Source organism: Pleurodeles waltl, chromosome 12 (assembly GCF_031143425.1).
Source record: "Pleurodeles waltl isolate 20211129_DDA chromosome 12, aPleWal1.hap1.20221129, whole genome shotgun sequence".
Lineage (NCBI taxonomy): Eukaryota > Metazoa > Chordata > Amphibia > Caudata > Salamandridae > Pleurodeles > Pleurodeles waltl.
In genome coordinates, this window is record NC_090451.1 from 535,936,083 (window position 1) to 535,953,318 (window position 17,236).

General features: G+C 45.0%; 1 protein-coding gene across 2 annotated transcripts in view; it reads right to left on the bottom strand.

Moving 5' to 3' along the window:
• PDPR (pyruvate dehydrogenase phosphatase regulatory subunit) overlaps positions 1-17,236 on the bottom strand; it is a 685,893-nt gene that overhangs the window by 177,526 nt on the left and 491,131 nt on the right. For both annotated transcript variants that reach the window (XM_069217552.1, XM_069217553.1), the window contains exons 13-15: positions 914-1,062; positions 668-780; positions 325-419 (exon numbers count right to left, since the gene is read on the bottom strand). In XM_069217552.1, the coding sequence (XP_069073653.1) occupies positions 325-419; positions 668-780; positions 914-1,062 (357 nt within the window). The remainder of the gene's footprint in view (positions 1-324; positions 420-667; positions 781-913; positions 1,063-17,236) is intronic.

Consider the following 17,236-nt stretch of genomic DNA (forward strand, 5'->3'; position numbering starts at 1 on the left):
ATTCCATGCACTTTACACTGTATCATTCATTTATAATATTTCACGTTCTTAGCCAAATGCTATTTAAAAGGCTTAAATGTAATTTCAAAGCATGAGTTATGATGACAGCTAAGCATTGCCTTTGTTTATGCAAACTATTCTAATGAAACGTAAAGCTTTAAATTACAGCATTCCTCCCTTCCACACCACACTTTTGAACTAGCTATTTAAAAAAAATAAAGTTATACAGAGATGTTGCAATGCAAAGATGCGGACATTAAAAAATGTAACAAGTTCATATGTAATGGTACACTGTCATTTCACAGTTATTAAATGTCAACCAACCTTGCAAAAGAGGGAAGGGAAATGGTCAGGGGTCATCGGGGCGTAGGATAACTCGGACAGGACATCCATGGCCCGCGGACCAATCAGATTGAGAGCTGGTAGTAGAGAAAGTTGTATTAAATCAATATGATCATCAATTGTTGCAAGAAAAATATATATTTTACAATTAAGTAAAACAAAGTGAAATCCCCATCTTTCTATTCAACAGCCAACCCCATTTTCAGTTTGTAGCAGCTGGAATTTCTATTCAAAAAAAGGTTTAGATGGCAAAAAATAGGATAAAATTCACTTAGCAAATGACGCTACTATAGCACCTGTGAAAGTCAGCTTTCCTATCCCTTACCAGTGTATTTCCAGGTCACGTCCTCCAAGAAGAGGTCGCTGTCAATGGGCATGTGTTGCTTCAGCCAGGCCCAACAGTGAACTTGCTGGTCCGTAGGCGAAATCATGAAGAAGCTTAAACAGGAAAGCAGAGTTAATATTTCGCAACCCATTCATGCCTGAGCATGCCAACAACTTGTCAGATCATACAGAACATATGAGCCTACTGACACCCTTTAATGATTGGAAGTGATGTATTGAAATATACCTGCGCTTGTTCAGTCGGGCTACACTGCAGTCATTCTCATAGCCTCCCTTTGGGTTCAGCATCCCTGTGTGAACGATGTGCCCCACTGGAACATCCAGATCATTGGATAAGAGGTACTGCAGCACCTCCAATGCTTGGTCGCCTGTGGACTGCATGGACAGGGTATGTTAATGTCAGTGAAAGCATGTGGTACATTTCCCCAGATCTTGTCAAACCCTTTAAACTCCTTCACCAAAAGGCATCCTACTTCGTAATTGGTGACAACAAAAACATCTATAAAATAGTAAGCAGAATTTTAGAACCAACGGCTTGCCTAAATTATCTAAATCAGTACTTAAGCATTACATTTTATTTGAAAAAATCCCGCACTATACTCGTATAATTTTATGAAGTTTTGAATTGTTTGTGGGGCTCTTTGGCGTCAGGAGTGTAGAAATGATTTGTATTGACAAGAAGGTTCCATCCGAACTATTTTAATGCACATTAATCGCCAAAAAACGCCATCCAAATGAAATTTATTAGCACAAAAGACATTTAACAAGCAGGTCATAACACTGTACAATACCGGTCTTTATACATCTCAACATACAAAGAGAACTATATAATCAGTCTGCTCTCCAAAGAAAAAACAACGGATAGAGCCCCCTTCTTGAATAACTATTTTTGTTACATATGTCTCTGAGGAGATAACAGTTGTTCAAAACTGTATCTGCAGCATTTGCAGCCAAACATATCAATGGTCTGTAGGTAGTGCAGAATATGCTTGACAACAGATTAATTCTTCATCTACAGCACTACATATTAAGGAAAAATAAATTGAAATCCAAAGATGTGGAGCATCTATAGCCTGCTGCATTTTCATTTTGTGCAGGTGTGGAAAACTCATTTTGCTACTGCAAAGGTTTGAGTAGTGACAGGGTTTGTGAACTGTTATTAGTTATATTATTAATAATATAATTCAAGAACAATTCCGTTAGTATATCTACTAATGGAATTGTACTTGAATTATATTCAAGTACAATTGAATATACACCTCCAACCTGTGGAAGTTTCCCTAAGACAACACCTCACCAATGTGAAAATATTGTTACACTATAAATTTCCAGAGCACTCTAGTACATGAGAATATACTTTATTTTTTCACTTTGGTGTCTTGAGGTGAACTTGGCTAATAAACATGTCTTCTTTAGCCTCAAAGGAGTCTAGAATTTGTTCTTAAGAGGGTGAAGACATCTTCAAACACATTTCTGAAAACCTTAAGAACATTATGCCCACTGCATTTACACATGGTATGCATGATTACATATGTTTTCCGTATGACCATAATTTCGTGAATATCAATACTTATTTACTGTGTGGGTTCATTCCCATTTGGACTCCCCTTTATGTGTCTACTACCCTCCATTTCGGATTGGTTGCTTTAAGATGACATGATCTTACTTACGGATATAGTTAACATGCTTTACTGAAGTACAGCCAATAGTTCTACCTGAATGGTTATGTCATATCACAATATTATTTTCTATCCGGTGTAAACACCTTCAGTGCACAGATGCTTATTATTTTTTGCCTTTTGATAGTTAATGTCTACTGCCTGGTGCCGCCACACAAAAGAATCTTTCTCAACTCTATCATAGTGATCCTCACCTTTGGAAGACTCATAGCGGCAACCGCCAAATCCTCCATGAATCCTAGAAAGTGAATCCTATGAAAAGGAATGACCTTGAACTTCTCCCAGTTCAAGATGAAAGCCAAGTTTTAGAAATCCTCATCACCTAGCTTTAAATCTGCTTTCTGTTGTAACACATGAAGAAGATGTAGTTTAGGCACACTATCAGGACTGCTACTAGATGCTTCTGAGCCTGGTGTAACAGGCAATGTACTAAGGATGGGTGGAATAATAGGGAGACAAACTTCCAAGCTTGTCTGCCAAAGAAACTGCAGAAGGCATCTTTTCCATTGGAGAATGGACACCCAAAGTACAAAACTTGGAGATCTACCAATGTCATCCAATTAGCTTCTCATATGCCCTTGAAGAAGTAATTTCTCCCCACCTTCATGTCAAAGGCCAACTCACATTTAGAAGCTTGTTGTGGCAGTTTCACCAGATCTAATCTCTGTCCTATTTAAGGTCCTTTCCATGCTTCCACGTGAACCTGATGAAATGTATCATCACTCTTGATGGTAACTGCCTGTATATCCTTAAGAGAGGGGCAGGGGTATTCTACCTGCATCTTCTGTAGGCATGACAAGAACTAACTGCAACTCTAGGGGATGGGTTGCATTCTGATGATCTGAGGTGTCTGGGTTCATTAGTGCCAATCATGGGACCATCATCGGTCCATTTCACCTGTCTAGGGGGAGACCCTATCTCCTGACCCACTATCTTCATTCTTTTAAACATCGTAAGGGTGGGATCCCACTTATGGGCTGCAAGTACTCATTGTTCACATCTGTAGAGATATCATCCATAAATAAAAGCAGTAGCACAAAACTATTCAGGGCCTAGTGACCCCAAGGCAAGCATTGAATGATTATGGTGCTCTGTAGAGAGAGCTTCTCAAACAGAAGTTGGAGTATGATGATAAAGGGCGCTATTCATGAGGGTAGGCTGAAGCTGTTCAATCGCATCAACTTCCAATGAAGTAAAACTTCCTTTGCTCCTCTCTTTAGCTTTCCAGGGATGCCCTTCTCCATGACTTTTGGAGATGGCAGAAAGATCACAGCCGGTGCCTTGACCAGCCCAGGTGTATCTATGCATCCACACTCATAAGATGTGGATAAGCTGTTTGCTAAAAGGCTGTTAAGATTGAGAAGTCAATACCATTCAATATCAGTTTACACTATCCTGCCTGACATGCTACTCGCAAAAATCACCATCAGAAAGCCTACAGAGAAAAAAAAATCAGAATTTTATTAGGTTTTCTGGTATTACGAACCACACAACAATCATGTGACATCAAAGAAGGCACCAGTACATCACTGCTTCTGAACTTGAAGCTCACTCACCAGCTCTCCCATGTAGGCAATTAAATCCAGCCACACAGATCATGACCAAGAATGTCTCTTGTTGTAAAGCAAGCCACTCTCTTTGTGTATCTGTGGATGGGTGTCTTAAGCGGCAGCAGCATAGCAGCAGCATACGGTCACGTTCCAATACCCCGTCCCCCCACCAACTGTTTTAACATTATTTAGGTATGAATTTATTTGTCCTCTACCCTTCATTATTATCTTTCCCTACAGGATGTTCTCTAAAATGACCTCATGTATCTCATGGCTCAACAGCTGTAGGGGGCATATTTGGTGGTGTCAGTTTGACACACTGCAGCATTTAACAACTATGCCTTGGATCTCTGGCCAGTGTTATGTAACCAATATAAAGCCATCATCCGTTTGGCCATTAGGGGCATTATGGCTATCAGCCATTTAGTCTTGGTCACAATGATCCAGGCAAACCCCTGCAACAATGACAATGGGGAAGTCTCAATCAAATCACCAAACCAGCAATCTCGTAGATCACTGCCATCAACACTACCCAAAATGCCTGAATATGTGAGCAGTACCAGGTCAGATGCCTGAAGTTAGCCTAGAAGGCATGACATCTAAAGCACTCAGGAATATATATGGCGTCTACTCTATGCAGAGTGACAAGTGTGTAATATTAAGGATGCAGACATTAGAATTACAGCACATGGGCATATCGTTAAGTGATATCAACATTGCCATTCCAACAGAAAGCCCAGCAAGTACTGGTCATCTCATCCCTTACGTCTGCCTCCCATCTATTTCTGACTATTATAGGTACTCAAATTCTTGAATTATTACTCATGTTATATAATTTAGCAACCCAACGTTGCACATTGTGTCTTGATCCGTTATGTAGGAGGCCCACACTCTTAGAGCTTTACTGGAAAATATGATCAGTTATATTGTAATGTATGCCACTGCTTAAGGTATGCAAGTATATCAAAGGAGAAGCCTTCCCTTTCCCATCAAATTACAATCTATAAAAGGTGCCCTCCTAAAACATGTGGACTCTGAGCTTCATCCCCTTCTTACTTGGGGATTGTTCAACTCCTTTTTCATTGTTTAGGGGAATGGCCAAGTTTTACCTTCACACTCGGTAGGCATAGATGATTTAGCCAACCTACCTCATTAGTTTGTACAAATCCCTGCTCATGATCCCACCAGATCTATAGTACTCCATTTCACAGGCTTGCATGTCATCAAAACTGTTTGAAAACATACTATATTCCACTCTTTCTTTTTCAGCAACTATATGAGGTGCCCATGGCACAAGATGGAACAAATGAATTGCAAAATAGGCCTGTGCCACATAGCAGCAATGTGCAAGATCTGACACAGCAAAGTATTGCCTGTCATAAGGGAGTGTAAGCACTTACCAGAGGATGCTTGGTTACCCCCACCCACCCAACACTAGTCTCAGGGAGGCAAAACACTCCTGTGGGCAGTTTAGGTATATTATGAAATAGGTCTAACACATGTAGTAGCACCATTGTCTTTATAACAGAAATCCTGGAAGCCATTAATTGAGGTATTCTTATCCATCTGTCGATTTGCATTCACAACCAGTCCATCACTGGATCATAGTTATCAGTGAAACAACCTCACACATCTTATCGATCTCTATCCATAAAGTATTGGGTTTCAACAGTTTTGCAACTGCAGTCAAAGGAAAAATCCCCAATATGCCCCGTTAATGAATATCCCCGAATATGGTCCAAATCTTATAACTTCCCTAATTCCTGGAAGAGAATGATCATCAGATGTTTAAAGGAAAACAGTTTGTCAGTGTATATGAAGATCAACCGGAATAGGGTGGAGTATGGAGCTCACACAGTTTATATGCTAATGCCTCCATTACAATAGTAAAAACTAGGTGTAGAGAGAAGGGCCCAAACCCATTCCTTCTAATAGTATTCATAAAAAGGGCCACTTCAGGGCATCAAATGTCTTCTCTGCATCTAGAAACACTGGGACAGATGGGAGATATGGGTTGATTTGGTGCAAACTACAATCAATGCATGTAAAGTGTTTGATATTGTTCTCCTGGGAATAAAGCCGGATTGGTCAGGCAACAGCATCTGGTTCAGGAGTAATGTTACTCTTTTGGCCACAAAGCACACCAATATCTTACTACATACGCTAATTAAGGATAAAGGTATGCACAATCAACAAGGTAATTAATACTTGCCTGGTTTTAGCAACATTATCGCAATTGCCTCCCTTATGGATGGCAGTAGTGTGCATGTCTTTTCTCATATAGCATCATTAACTGTGGACCGAATACCAATTTGTATGATTTATAAAAACTCTGCTGTCAGGCTGCTCAGTCCACCAATCTGTCTACGGACAGGTGGAACTTAGCTAGTTGTATTGGCTAGTTACAAACTTGCTGTTTTCTCTTACCATCTATACCAGAGTTACATACTCTAGATACTGTCTGATACTCTCTGATTCTGGCACCAAGTGCAGGACATAAAGGGACTCACAATATGTAGTAAAGGTTTCTAAGATACATTCACTCTGATAACTGCTGTCACCATTTAGGTCTTTAATGAAGCAATATACTTTGCAAAAGGAAAGGGAAGCAGCAGCCATGCCAACATTCACCCAGTTTGTTTCCCTTCTCCAAACTTCCTCGCCCTCACATTTGCCCAGGAGGCTATCCTCCACTTCAAGCAGTTCCATGAATTCTTATGAGTTGCATTCATCTGTGTCAACCTAACATTCTCCCTTGTGCTTGAATATTGTTCCTCCAGGTCTCTAAGCTTGGTTTCTAAATTGTCAATCCTCCTTCGTATGGACATGAGCACCCTGGGCTGTGTCGAAATAGACATCCTTCTGATCAACACCTTAAAGGCCTTATATAACGTGGAATGCCTAAGCATGAACCCAGTGACAACTTGAAAGAATTAATCTATGTCTGCCAGTGTTTTGTGTTGCAATGCAAGTCTCAGAGAGCCTCTGCAGGGAAACTCCCAAATGTCCATAACTTTCTGTGGAGCGGGAGGAATTTCATTATTGTACTTTGAGAGGGCCAGGAAAGGGTATGTGGCAAATACTGCACCTTTTCTATTCATGGCATCACAGATCCGGATGCTAGTCAGTGATCTTTTTCTGAGAACAAGTCATGAACAGTGAAGTCATAATAACAATCTCCCTTCTGCCCCGTGTGGGATCCTCCAGACATCTTTCGGGTTCAAGACTGCCATAATATCTAAAACTTTTCTAGAGGCAGGAGGAGGCATCTCTCTATACGCTGGGACTTATCTGGCAGAGGATAATGAATCCAGTTTACTGGCTCCTCCCAGATTATTTTAATGACCCCAACTTGCTAGCATATATTTCACACTTCATCAAAACATTCTAAAGAATGTATTTTAAGCCAATATATTATAAATAATGTCAAAAATGTATCATACCTTGGGGGCGGAGCTAACTGCCGAAGATGGCGGCAGCATAGATGGGTAGCTCCGGATCGGCCCTCTAAGAATCCCGCTCCTGGTAGAACAACACAGCAGGAGCGGTGTCTACTCCGCTTGCCAAGGGGACCCAGGTCAGGGGACATAATATATTGATGATACATGCTGATACTACTCTTAAATTGATGTCCTGGAATATAGGGGGGGGGGGAGTTACCCCTCGGTGCTGCCTCTTCAGCTGACACTCCTGCGCTTGTACATTTGTGGCCATTCAAACACCCTGAGATGGAATAGTCCTGTTGTTATTGTTGATCCCCAAATATGTGATTGGTGTGTGCGGTTGGGATCGAGGGTGGGGGGTTTGGAGGGTGAAGGGGGACTACTCTTAAATTGATGTCCTGGAATATACGGGGGATGGTCACTGCATCAAAGCGCCAAAGCATCCTGACATACATGAAGAGAGGAGTCCACATTGCTATGTTACAGGAATCACATCTCACTAAGGTGGAAGCTGACTGCCTCCATAAACGTTGGCAGGGACAACTGTTTGCTACTACTTATTTCGCATATGTGTTGAGAGCATTGGTGTGGGGGCAGTAGTACCCTTTGAGCCTCTCTAGTACCCTTTGAGCCTCTCTCGGAAGAGACAGACAAGGAGGGCCGGTATGTATTAGTAGAGGGCGGCCTATACAGAAGTTTAACAGTGCTAGGGAGCATATATGCCCCCAATCAAGACCAGGTCATCTTCCACTACACGATGTCAGCCCGGCTGGTCAGATACCCAGATGGCCCATACCTCTTGAGGGGGAGACTTCAATAGCGTATCTGATCCAGACTTGGACCGCTCTACACCTCCTTTGCAAGGGGCGGCAATAATAAGAGTGACAAAGGACTTGATGATGTGGAGATCTAGGTGTGACACGGAGGACATTTGGCTCATTCAGCACCTCCTCTGTAGGGAATTCTCCCACTACTCACACACCTAGAAAATATACACGAGGATTGACCAAATGTTTTGCACAGTTGGCATCAGCAGTACCTTCATATAAACAGAATATATGGGCCGCATAGTGTCCGATCACAGTCCATTACTAATAACAATGCAGACACTTGAGAAACTTCCACTGAGCCCAACATGGCGCCTGTACCCCAGAGCCATGGAAGACAAGGTCTTCCAGGGCGCCTTAACGGCCAAGCTGACAGAATACCTTACACTAAATGCGGGGATGGCCTTGACCCGGAAGGTGGAACGGGAGGCACTGAAAGTGGTGGTCCGAGGCAACTGCATGGGACAAATGGTGGAGATTAGGAGGGAGCTGAAAGCAGACATCTTTTGTATAGAAAAATCCTTACACATGTGGAAATCGGAGATAGGAACCAATCAGGAGGCTGCCCGACAGCTCTTAGAAACACGGGAAGCACACAATGGGGCAACGGAATGCCTTAGATGTCGTGACTACAAAATGCACACAAACCGGATACACAAAGAGGAGGGGAGGGCAGGGAGGCTGCTGGCCTGGCTGATCAAACCGGAAAGCAGGGGCACATCAATCACTCACCTGACGGCTAGGCTCTATAAGGTACTCTATAACGAGAGAGCCCCCCCCCACCCCCACCCCCCTGACCCAGCAGCCATGACAGTGTCAGTGGACCTGGAAAAGGCCTTTGACACAGTATGTTGGGACTATCTGGAGATTGTGATGTTGTGTATGGGCCTTGGACCTGATTGTGGGGGGATGGGTTAAATTACTTTACACCCACCCTACAGCAAGGGTCAAGACTGGGCGCACAATATCCACCAGTTACGGTATCTACAGGGGGACTAGACAGGGCTGCCTGCTCTCGCCCTTGCGGTTTCCTATGGCCATAGAACCGCTAGCGTAGAGTTTCCGGGTTAAGGGACGGAAGTGGGGAGTATATAGCGGAGGTGCTCCACACATCATCTCCCTTTATGCAGACAATCTCCTTATTTATATTCAAAATGGGAATGCCATACTACCCAAGGTACTCCGAATGCTAGAGGACTTCGGTAGACACTCGGGCATACGACTCAATAGAAGGAAGATGTGTGTTCTCAATGCTCGAAGGAGTGGCGCTCCCACTCTTGTGCCTGGAAGACAAACAATGGGCTCCCCAAATGTTTCGATATCTGGGGTACCAGATTCATCATGATCGCTGAAACCTTAGAGAGGGCAACCGGGTTTGGGGGGGTAGTCATCGTCATATCGTGCACTGAAAACTGTGGTGGCTTTTTGGGGCTCGTTAAAGTTACCAGTCATGGACAGAGTCCCACTTTCCAAGATAGTGATGCTCCCTAGACTCCTTTACTATTTCACCTACCTGCCGCTGCACATATCGGCATCATGGTTCCGAACCCTAGACACCTTATTGCATAAATTGGTGTGGGACGGGGGACATTGTCGGGTGGCGCTGGGAACTCTCCATCTGCCACCCGAGCCAGGGAGACTCGAAGTCCATGACTTCGAGCTATGCTACCTGGCGGCTTAATGGCTAAATGGGTTAGACTTATTAGAAACCACCCACGACGGAGAAGCTGAGCAAGGGGTGAACTTCTTAGTACGACTGTTCCGGGGGCAGCGTGTACCTATTAGACCAAACATATTGGTGTCCACGGCCAAGGTTGCGTGGCGAAGGGCCCTTAAGAGGACAGACACAACTAACCCCTGTGGGGGATGCTGGTACCTTTCGGGGACTTGACGGAACAGAGGAGTTTACATACTGGCCAATTCTTAACTTATGAGGCTGTTGCATGGGCCCTGAAGGAGTTGTGGGGGGACAGTGGAGAAGAACCCCCCCCCCACGACGGGGGCCCTCCAGACTATGCTAGTTGCCAGGGTGCATCTCACCTGATCACATGGATCTACAGGGCACTGAATGGGATGATTGAAGGACCACTAGACGGACTGCGACTCAAATGGGACTCAGATATAGGCAGAAACATGACGGACACCGAAAGGGCTAAACCTTTAGCCTCCGCATGTAAGATTTTATGTAATACGCGACTGAATTATATACAGTACAATTACCTTCAAGGACATACCTCACCCCATACAGAACTAATCGGATACATGGGGTGAAGACCGGAGCATGCCCCTGATGTCAGTTGTCTGACACCGGCTTCCGCCACATGACTTGGGAATGTCCAACACTAAGACAAAGTATGGCGGAAAGTGTGTGTGTGTGGAGGGGTTGCTCACCTCAACAAAGTCCTAAATAGACAGTTAGACGATGGACCTGCGGTATGTTTACTCGCCCTTTTTGATAGGTCTTTAATTAAAGAAGTGGGGAACAGGTTTGCGGACCTGGCTTTGGTGCTGGCATGCAGGAGAGTGGCGATGGCCTGGAAAAATAGGTATGGGCATCGGCTGGACACGTGGGTAGCAGACGTTACACACTGTGCCAGGGCACACGAGAAGGCACTACAGAGGGAGGAGATGAGGGGACTGAGGCGCCGACCGATAGCACCCATGTGGGTAGAAGTGGTAGACACCTGGGAGATACTGGACGCTGCCATAGATGATGAGTCTGACAAGACACCAGTCAAATGAGCGCCAATGACGGACAAGCGCTAATCCTTAGCCAGTCCACAACGGTGCAACACAAGGAGTGCCCCCACCCAACCCCCACCCAGTATCCAGTCTACCTGGCCGTCTCCTGTGCCCCGGCCTCACCCCCCCTTCTTGAGAAGAGGCACCCACTGGATAGTGATCAGTGGAGGAGCATAAAGAGATGCGCGATGGGACATGATCCGGCAACTGCAACCACACACCACCTGGATGTATTACAGACGTGTAAGAGTGGTAATAGGTTTTATGGTTATTTAGTTGCATTCGCTTACATCTCTTTATTGGTATACGCTCTGAGGGAAGACAAGTATACAGGTCTGCATAGCTACCATTGGTGGACAATGACTCCCGGTCTTACAAACATGCCACTGAGAAACTGAGACAACTAAGTCACTGCCACTGCAATTCCAAATGCTAGGGTCTGAATGCAATAAAGATCACTTTGTGGCAGTGGTATTATAATGCATGTAATTGAGACTCAAAGACCATACTATGGGCTTTGTGAACAAAAAAAAACAAAAAAAACCTTGAAATGCCAATAAACAAATGTGTTCAAAAAATAAAAAAAAGATGCATCATACCTTGTCCCCTGAATTATAATGTATCTACCATTAGGCTCATCAAAAACTTTTTTGCACTTACATTAAATACGTTTGTGTACTAAAAATCGCAAGCGCCCCCTACTCTTCTGAGAGTAGGTATTGTAGAAGACAAAGTGTGTGCTTGTCCCCAACTATACAGGCCTAACCTTATTCAAATAAGCATTCTGTTATCACAATAACATTTACCTTATGGTTTTCTATCTAAGCCAGCACCAGTCTTGCCCTTGTGGGGTAACAGAGCCCAAATAAGAACAAGGATGAGATGGATTTTTTTTTAATACGTGTCGTGTCATTTCTGGGGGTCGGTTATCGTATCATTTGCTAACTGGGCCCAGTCTTGAGCTTGGGTGGGTTTGACATTGCGTCCATTTTGCGCCAAAAACTAACAAACAACAGGACGGCAAGCCCCCCCTTATCCCCTACTGATTCCCCAAACAACAATTCTGCAAGGCAAACCTTGATGCATTTCCCCATGTTAACTCACAACTTGAGAAATATGCTGTAGGGCATAAGACCATGAATCCTCATTCCCATGCCATTATGAACTTATCTATGTAGTCCTCAATACAATGCTCTGTTATGATAAAAGACAAGCTGTAGTCATCGACTATTACGGAGTACACAATATGGCACTGAGAACATTAACAGAATTTGGAACCTTTTCCTAGTCTCTGAACTTCCATTATGGAAATCAAACCATGTACCTGCCATGTGTTCCTGTAGTCTCATTTGGCTCTCCTGTTGCCTTCCATGATATGGGTTTAGAGTAATTGCTGTGTCTCAGCAGGAGTGGTGAAAATATAAATCTTCTCATCCACCTTCAGATGAAGTCAAAGGGGGCACAGGAGTTCCTGTTTCCGCTGCATATCTATCACCTCACAAAATGCTTTCTGAGAGTCCTGTACCATCAGGCTAAAGTCTGGATAGGTGGGGATCTCATTGCCTCCAGACATCACAATAATTGGCCAGCCTGACAATCAGTGGGCAAGGCAGGCCCCTGGAGGTGGTCTAGTATCATGGGACCTATGGGCTCTCTCCACAATGAACATTTTGGAAAGGGCCTCACCACCCACCAGATATCACAGCAACTGTTCCACAAACACTTTAATTCTTCGTCACTGCAGACTTCACTAAACTGACATTGGGCATATTACTTCATTGGGATCTTGCTTCAAAATGTTAGTTCTTGGCGCATATAAGGTTTAAAACCTGCTCCTTCTTGAGGATTGTCTCTTGTGATGTATTAGCATTGTCCTCCACATCCTGAACGCGCCTTTCAGACATCTCTATTCTGAATACCTGCTGGTCAAGGCGCTCTGTAATCTAATCTAATCTCAGTGCAAGCCATTTCTACTGTCAGTGGAGGTGATATTGCTCCTAAATCAACTCCTGTTTGCGTTTTTGAACCAGTCGCACCAGCATCACTGGGTGCATACCTCATCTTCTGGTTTGGCAGTTTTGCCTTCCACAATTCAAAGATAATCCTACTTCGTTTATTGTTCTGCTTTTCCATTTTACTGCCTGTGTTCTAAGGGCTAAGGCTCTCCTCTATTACTGTTAACTTGCAAAAGTGTTTCAAGCAACCATATGACTGTGGGGTGCTTTCCAACACCCTTCACCGCTCAGGTGGGGTCTTCAAGAATCTACTTTACGATCAACCTCGCTGATCTTCACTACCAAAAATCACAGTCTTAGTTTGTAGGGGAAATCTACATCATAAGAATGGGCCTTAAGTTACCATTTTGCCTGACTATAGGCTGCCATCCATGGTTCCCTCTAATTAAGTGCTTAATATCTGTCATCGACCATAGCAATGCCAGTAATGGATTTTATCCCATGACTTTTGACATGCAAAGGGACCAATCGATAAGGAGTCAGCCATTTGGAGATATAGATGTATCTTCTACCGTACTTGTCTTTTGGTAGGTACATGTCATCTCAGTGCTAGACCTCGAGGTTCAGCCCATCTCCAACCATCCTTATCTTCTTCCAGTAGTAGCTGGCTCTCTGGTCTCCCAGGCTCAGAACTTATTAGGCTGCTCAATATTTAACACTAGCCTAAAATAACTTTCCAATAAGTTTGGATTCTTTAACATTCACACCACATGTATAAAAATGTTAGTTTGTCTAATCCGGATACCAGAATTTTCATACTTGCACATACTGTTATAACATTTTCTATATATGTAAGTGGTGGATTTATGTTTAGCCCATTCTATCCAGTTTTGCCACCCCGGATTACATTTGTCACTGTATGAAGGAATTTATTACCAGCCCTCTCCCTACTCCCTGGCACATAAATCAAAGGGCGTGAACATAAAATTTTAATTGACTCCTGTAGCCACTAAACCCACTTTTTAAAAAAGGAAGTAAGAATATTGCTGTTTGTAATGGCTTTGCTTGGTAAATGACTTCCGCACAGAAATACAATATTAGCATTTAAGGTCATAAGATGCAGAGTTGAGCTCTCTTATCTATCAATCAATCAATACTATTTGTAGGGTGCACTTATCTGTGAGGTATCCAGGCACTGTATCTTCTATGAGGTTCTTAGTCGAAAAGCCAGGTCTTGATCCTCTTTCTGAAATCCTGGATGGAGGGAGAAGTCCTTAGGTGGATCCGGAGACTGTTCCAGGATTTTTCTGCCAGCTAAGAGAAGGGGCGGCCTTCGTTGTTGCTGTAGCGGATGCAGTGTGTGTGGGCGAGGTAGAGAGAGGCAGAGCACAGGTGTCTTGTGGGATGGTGAAAATTCAGTTGGTGGTTGAGGCAAGCAGGTCCTTCGTTGTATAGGGCCCTGTAAGCGAGTGTCAGCAGCTTGAATTGGCATCGTTTGTGTATGGGGATCCAGTGGAAGTTCCTTAGGTGGGGGCTATGTAGGTTCGTCTTGGGAGGTCCAGGATGAGCCTGGCCGCTGCATTCTGAATCATCTGAAGTCTTTTTGTGAGGTGTGTTGTGAGCCCGGCGTAGAGAGTGCTACCATAGTCCGGGCGGCTGGGGATGAGGGCCAATGTATCGGCGCACATGGCGTCGATGAGGAGCCACTTCATGATATTACATAGCATGCAGAAGGTGAGGAAGCAGGCGGAGGATACAGCATTGACCTGGTTCTTCATGTTTCGTTTTTTGTAAATGATGACTGCTAGGTTTCGGGCATGGCCTGTGAGGGCCCTAGTCCTGCGGGCCACCAGGAGTTGTCCCACGATTAGGTGGAGTTTCTCACTAGAAGGACTTTAATTTTGTCGGTGTTGAGTTTGAGGCACTTGTCCTTCATCCAGTCGGCGATGCTGTTCATGCAGTGGTGGACGTTGGTCTTTGCCTTGGGGTGGGCTTTGGATAGGGAGAGGATGAGCTGTGTGTCGTCTGCGTAGGAGATGTTTAGTCCGTGGTTTTTCACGATGTTGGCCAGGAAGGTCTTGTAGGTGATGAAGAGGGTGGGGCTGAGAGAAGATCCTTGGGGAACACTGCAGATGATGGTCTTGGGTTGTGAGTTGAAGGGTGGGACAAGGACTCTCTGTGTTCGCCCAGAGAGAAAAGAAGCAATCCATTTCAGGGCATCTCCTTAGATGCTGATCTGGTGGAGTCTCTTGAGCACGATGTGGTAGGAGACAGTGTTGAAGGCTGCTGAGAGGACGAGGGAAGCTGAGTCTTCTTGGTCATGGAGGTTTCTGGTGTCGTCCGTAGCAGCAAACAGGGCAGTTTCAGTGCTGTGTTGGGAGTGGAATCCAGATTGGGATGAGTGCAGGAGGTCTTTGTCTTCTAGGTACGTTGTGAGTTGTTGGTTGATGGCTTTCCTGAGTACTTCTACTGGGAAGGGGAGCGGGGGGGGGAATCAGTAAGTAGTTCTTGGGTCTGTTGGGGTCGGCGGAGGGTTTCTTGAGGAGGGGTTTGACTCTTGCATGTTTCCAGTCATCAGGGTAGGTAGCTGAGGTGATGGATGTGTTGAGGATGTCTGTGAGTCTGCTGCAGATGGTGCTGTTGCTGAGGCTGAACATGTGGTGAGGGCATGGGTCTGTGAGAGTTCCTGAGTGGATGGATTACATGATGTTGGTGGTATTTTGAGTGGTGAGTTGATTGCATTTGGAGATTCTGTAGTTGGTGAGGATGTCTCTGAGGTTGAGGATGCTGATGGTGTTGGCTGCGGTGGGTTGGGGCTCAAATTTTCTGTAGATGGTTGAGATTTTGTCATGAAAGTATTCGGCGAGGGAGTCGCATAGGGGCCCGTGAGGTTTTCCATTGCTGAAGTGTTGATGATACTTAAGAGCTCTTTGCTGCGGTTGGAGCTGGCTTGAATGTGAGTGGCTAACGCATGTTTTCTGTTGTCTTTTAGGAGTTTGTTTTATTGGTTTAATTTTCTTGAAAGTGGTTCGGTTGCTGGTGAGTTTGAAGATGCACCATTTCCTCTCTAGTTGTTTGCAGTCGCATTTTGCGGTATGGAGTTCTGGTGTGTATCAGCATGCTTGTTTGGAAGGTCTGTTGGGTTTGGCAGTTTTGCAGGTGGTGACTATGTCGGTGCAGTTAGACATTCAGGTGGTGAAGTTTTTGAAGTTGATTCCGATGTGCGGTTTGGTGTCTGGGGACAGGTGTGTGGTGTCTGGGTGGTGGGAGTTGAGGGCACTGGCTTTCGGATACCTTGCTACAGCTCCTATATGAGGTGCGAGGTGGTCTTGCAGTTTGGCTGGATGTAGTACATAAGGTGAAGTGCACAAAGGGATGGTCAGTTCAGGTGAGCTCGGGGAAGTAACTGTATTTAATTCTCTTCCTCGAGATGAACATGCAGTCTAGTATGTGTCCTGCGATGTGCCTGGCGTTGGTGACTGAGGCAGATGATTTCCGTGCTACCTATGAGGTTAGTGGTGTGGGGTCCTTGGGTCATCTAGGTGGAAATTCAGGTTTCCGAAGATGTAGTGTTTGGTTCTATGGCTTGAGGTGCGGTAAGTTCGAGGATGGCGTCACAGAATCTGGGACAGGGTCCTGGGGTCTGTAGGCAAGAGTCCCTTTGATGGTAGTGTTGTCCTCAACATTGAGCTGGAAGTTGAGGTGCTCCATGACTGGTGTTTTGTTGTCTGCCGTGGTCGTGCAATGGATTGATTCTTCGTTTATTAAGGTGATGCCTCCTCCGAGTTTGTTGTCATGGTGGATGGCCTTGTATCCTTTGGGCATGGTGATGTCGGGTGCGGAGGCACCGTTGAGGCAGGTCTCTGTGAGGAAGACTAGGTCAGGTGCGAGGGTAGTGATAGTGTCTCATATCTCGTTTGAGTACTTGCATAGGGAGTGGACGTTGAGCAATATGCAGTGGAGTTGGTGTGTGGTGTCATGACTGGGGGTGTGGCTGTGGTGGGGTGCGCTGGAGGGTTGGTGTTGCAGATGAACCAGCACTGTCTGCAGGTGAAGGGGTCTGATGTGGTCCGAGGAGAGGTGAGGCAGCAGTTCTTGCTGGGTGGTCGGGTGTTGAGGGTGGTGAGGGTGGTGAGTTCTGCTCTGGAGTAGCAGTGGATGGTAGGAGAGCCAGGGTTCCTGGTGCCGTGCATGGTCCAGGCATGGACAGGCTTGCCTTTGGCATGCCGGCCGTGCACTGGCTGAACGCGGCCGCACAGCGGCCTCCATAAGTAGTTCTGGGAGGTGGAAGGGTCTGGCAGGGAGGTGGGAAGCGGGAGAGTGGTAGCGGGAGGAAAAGGCAGGAATGGGCAG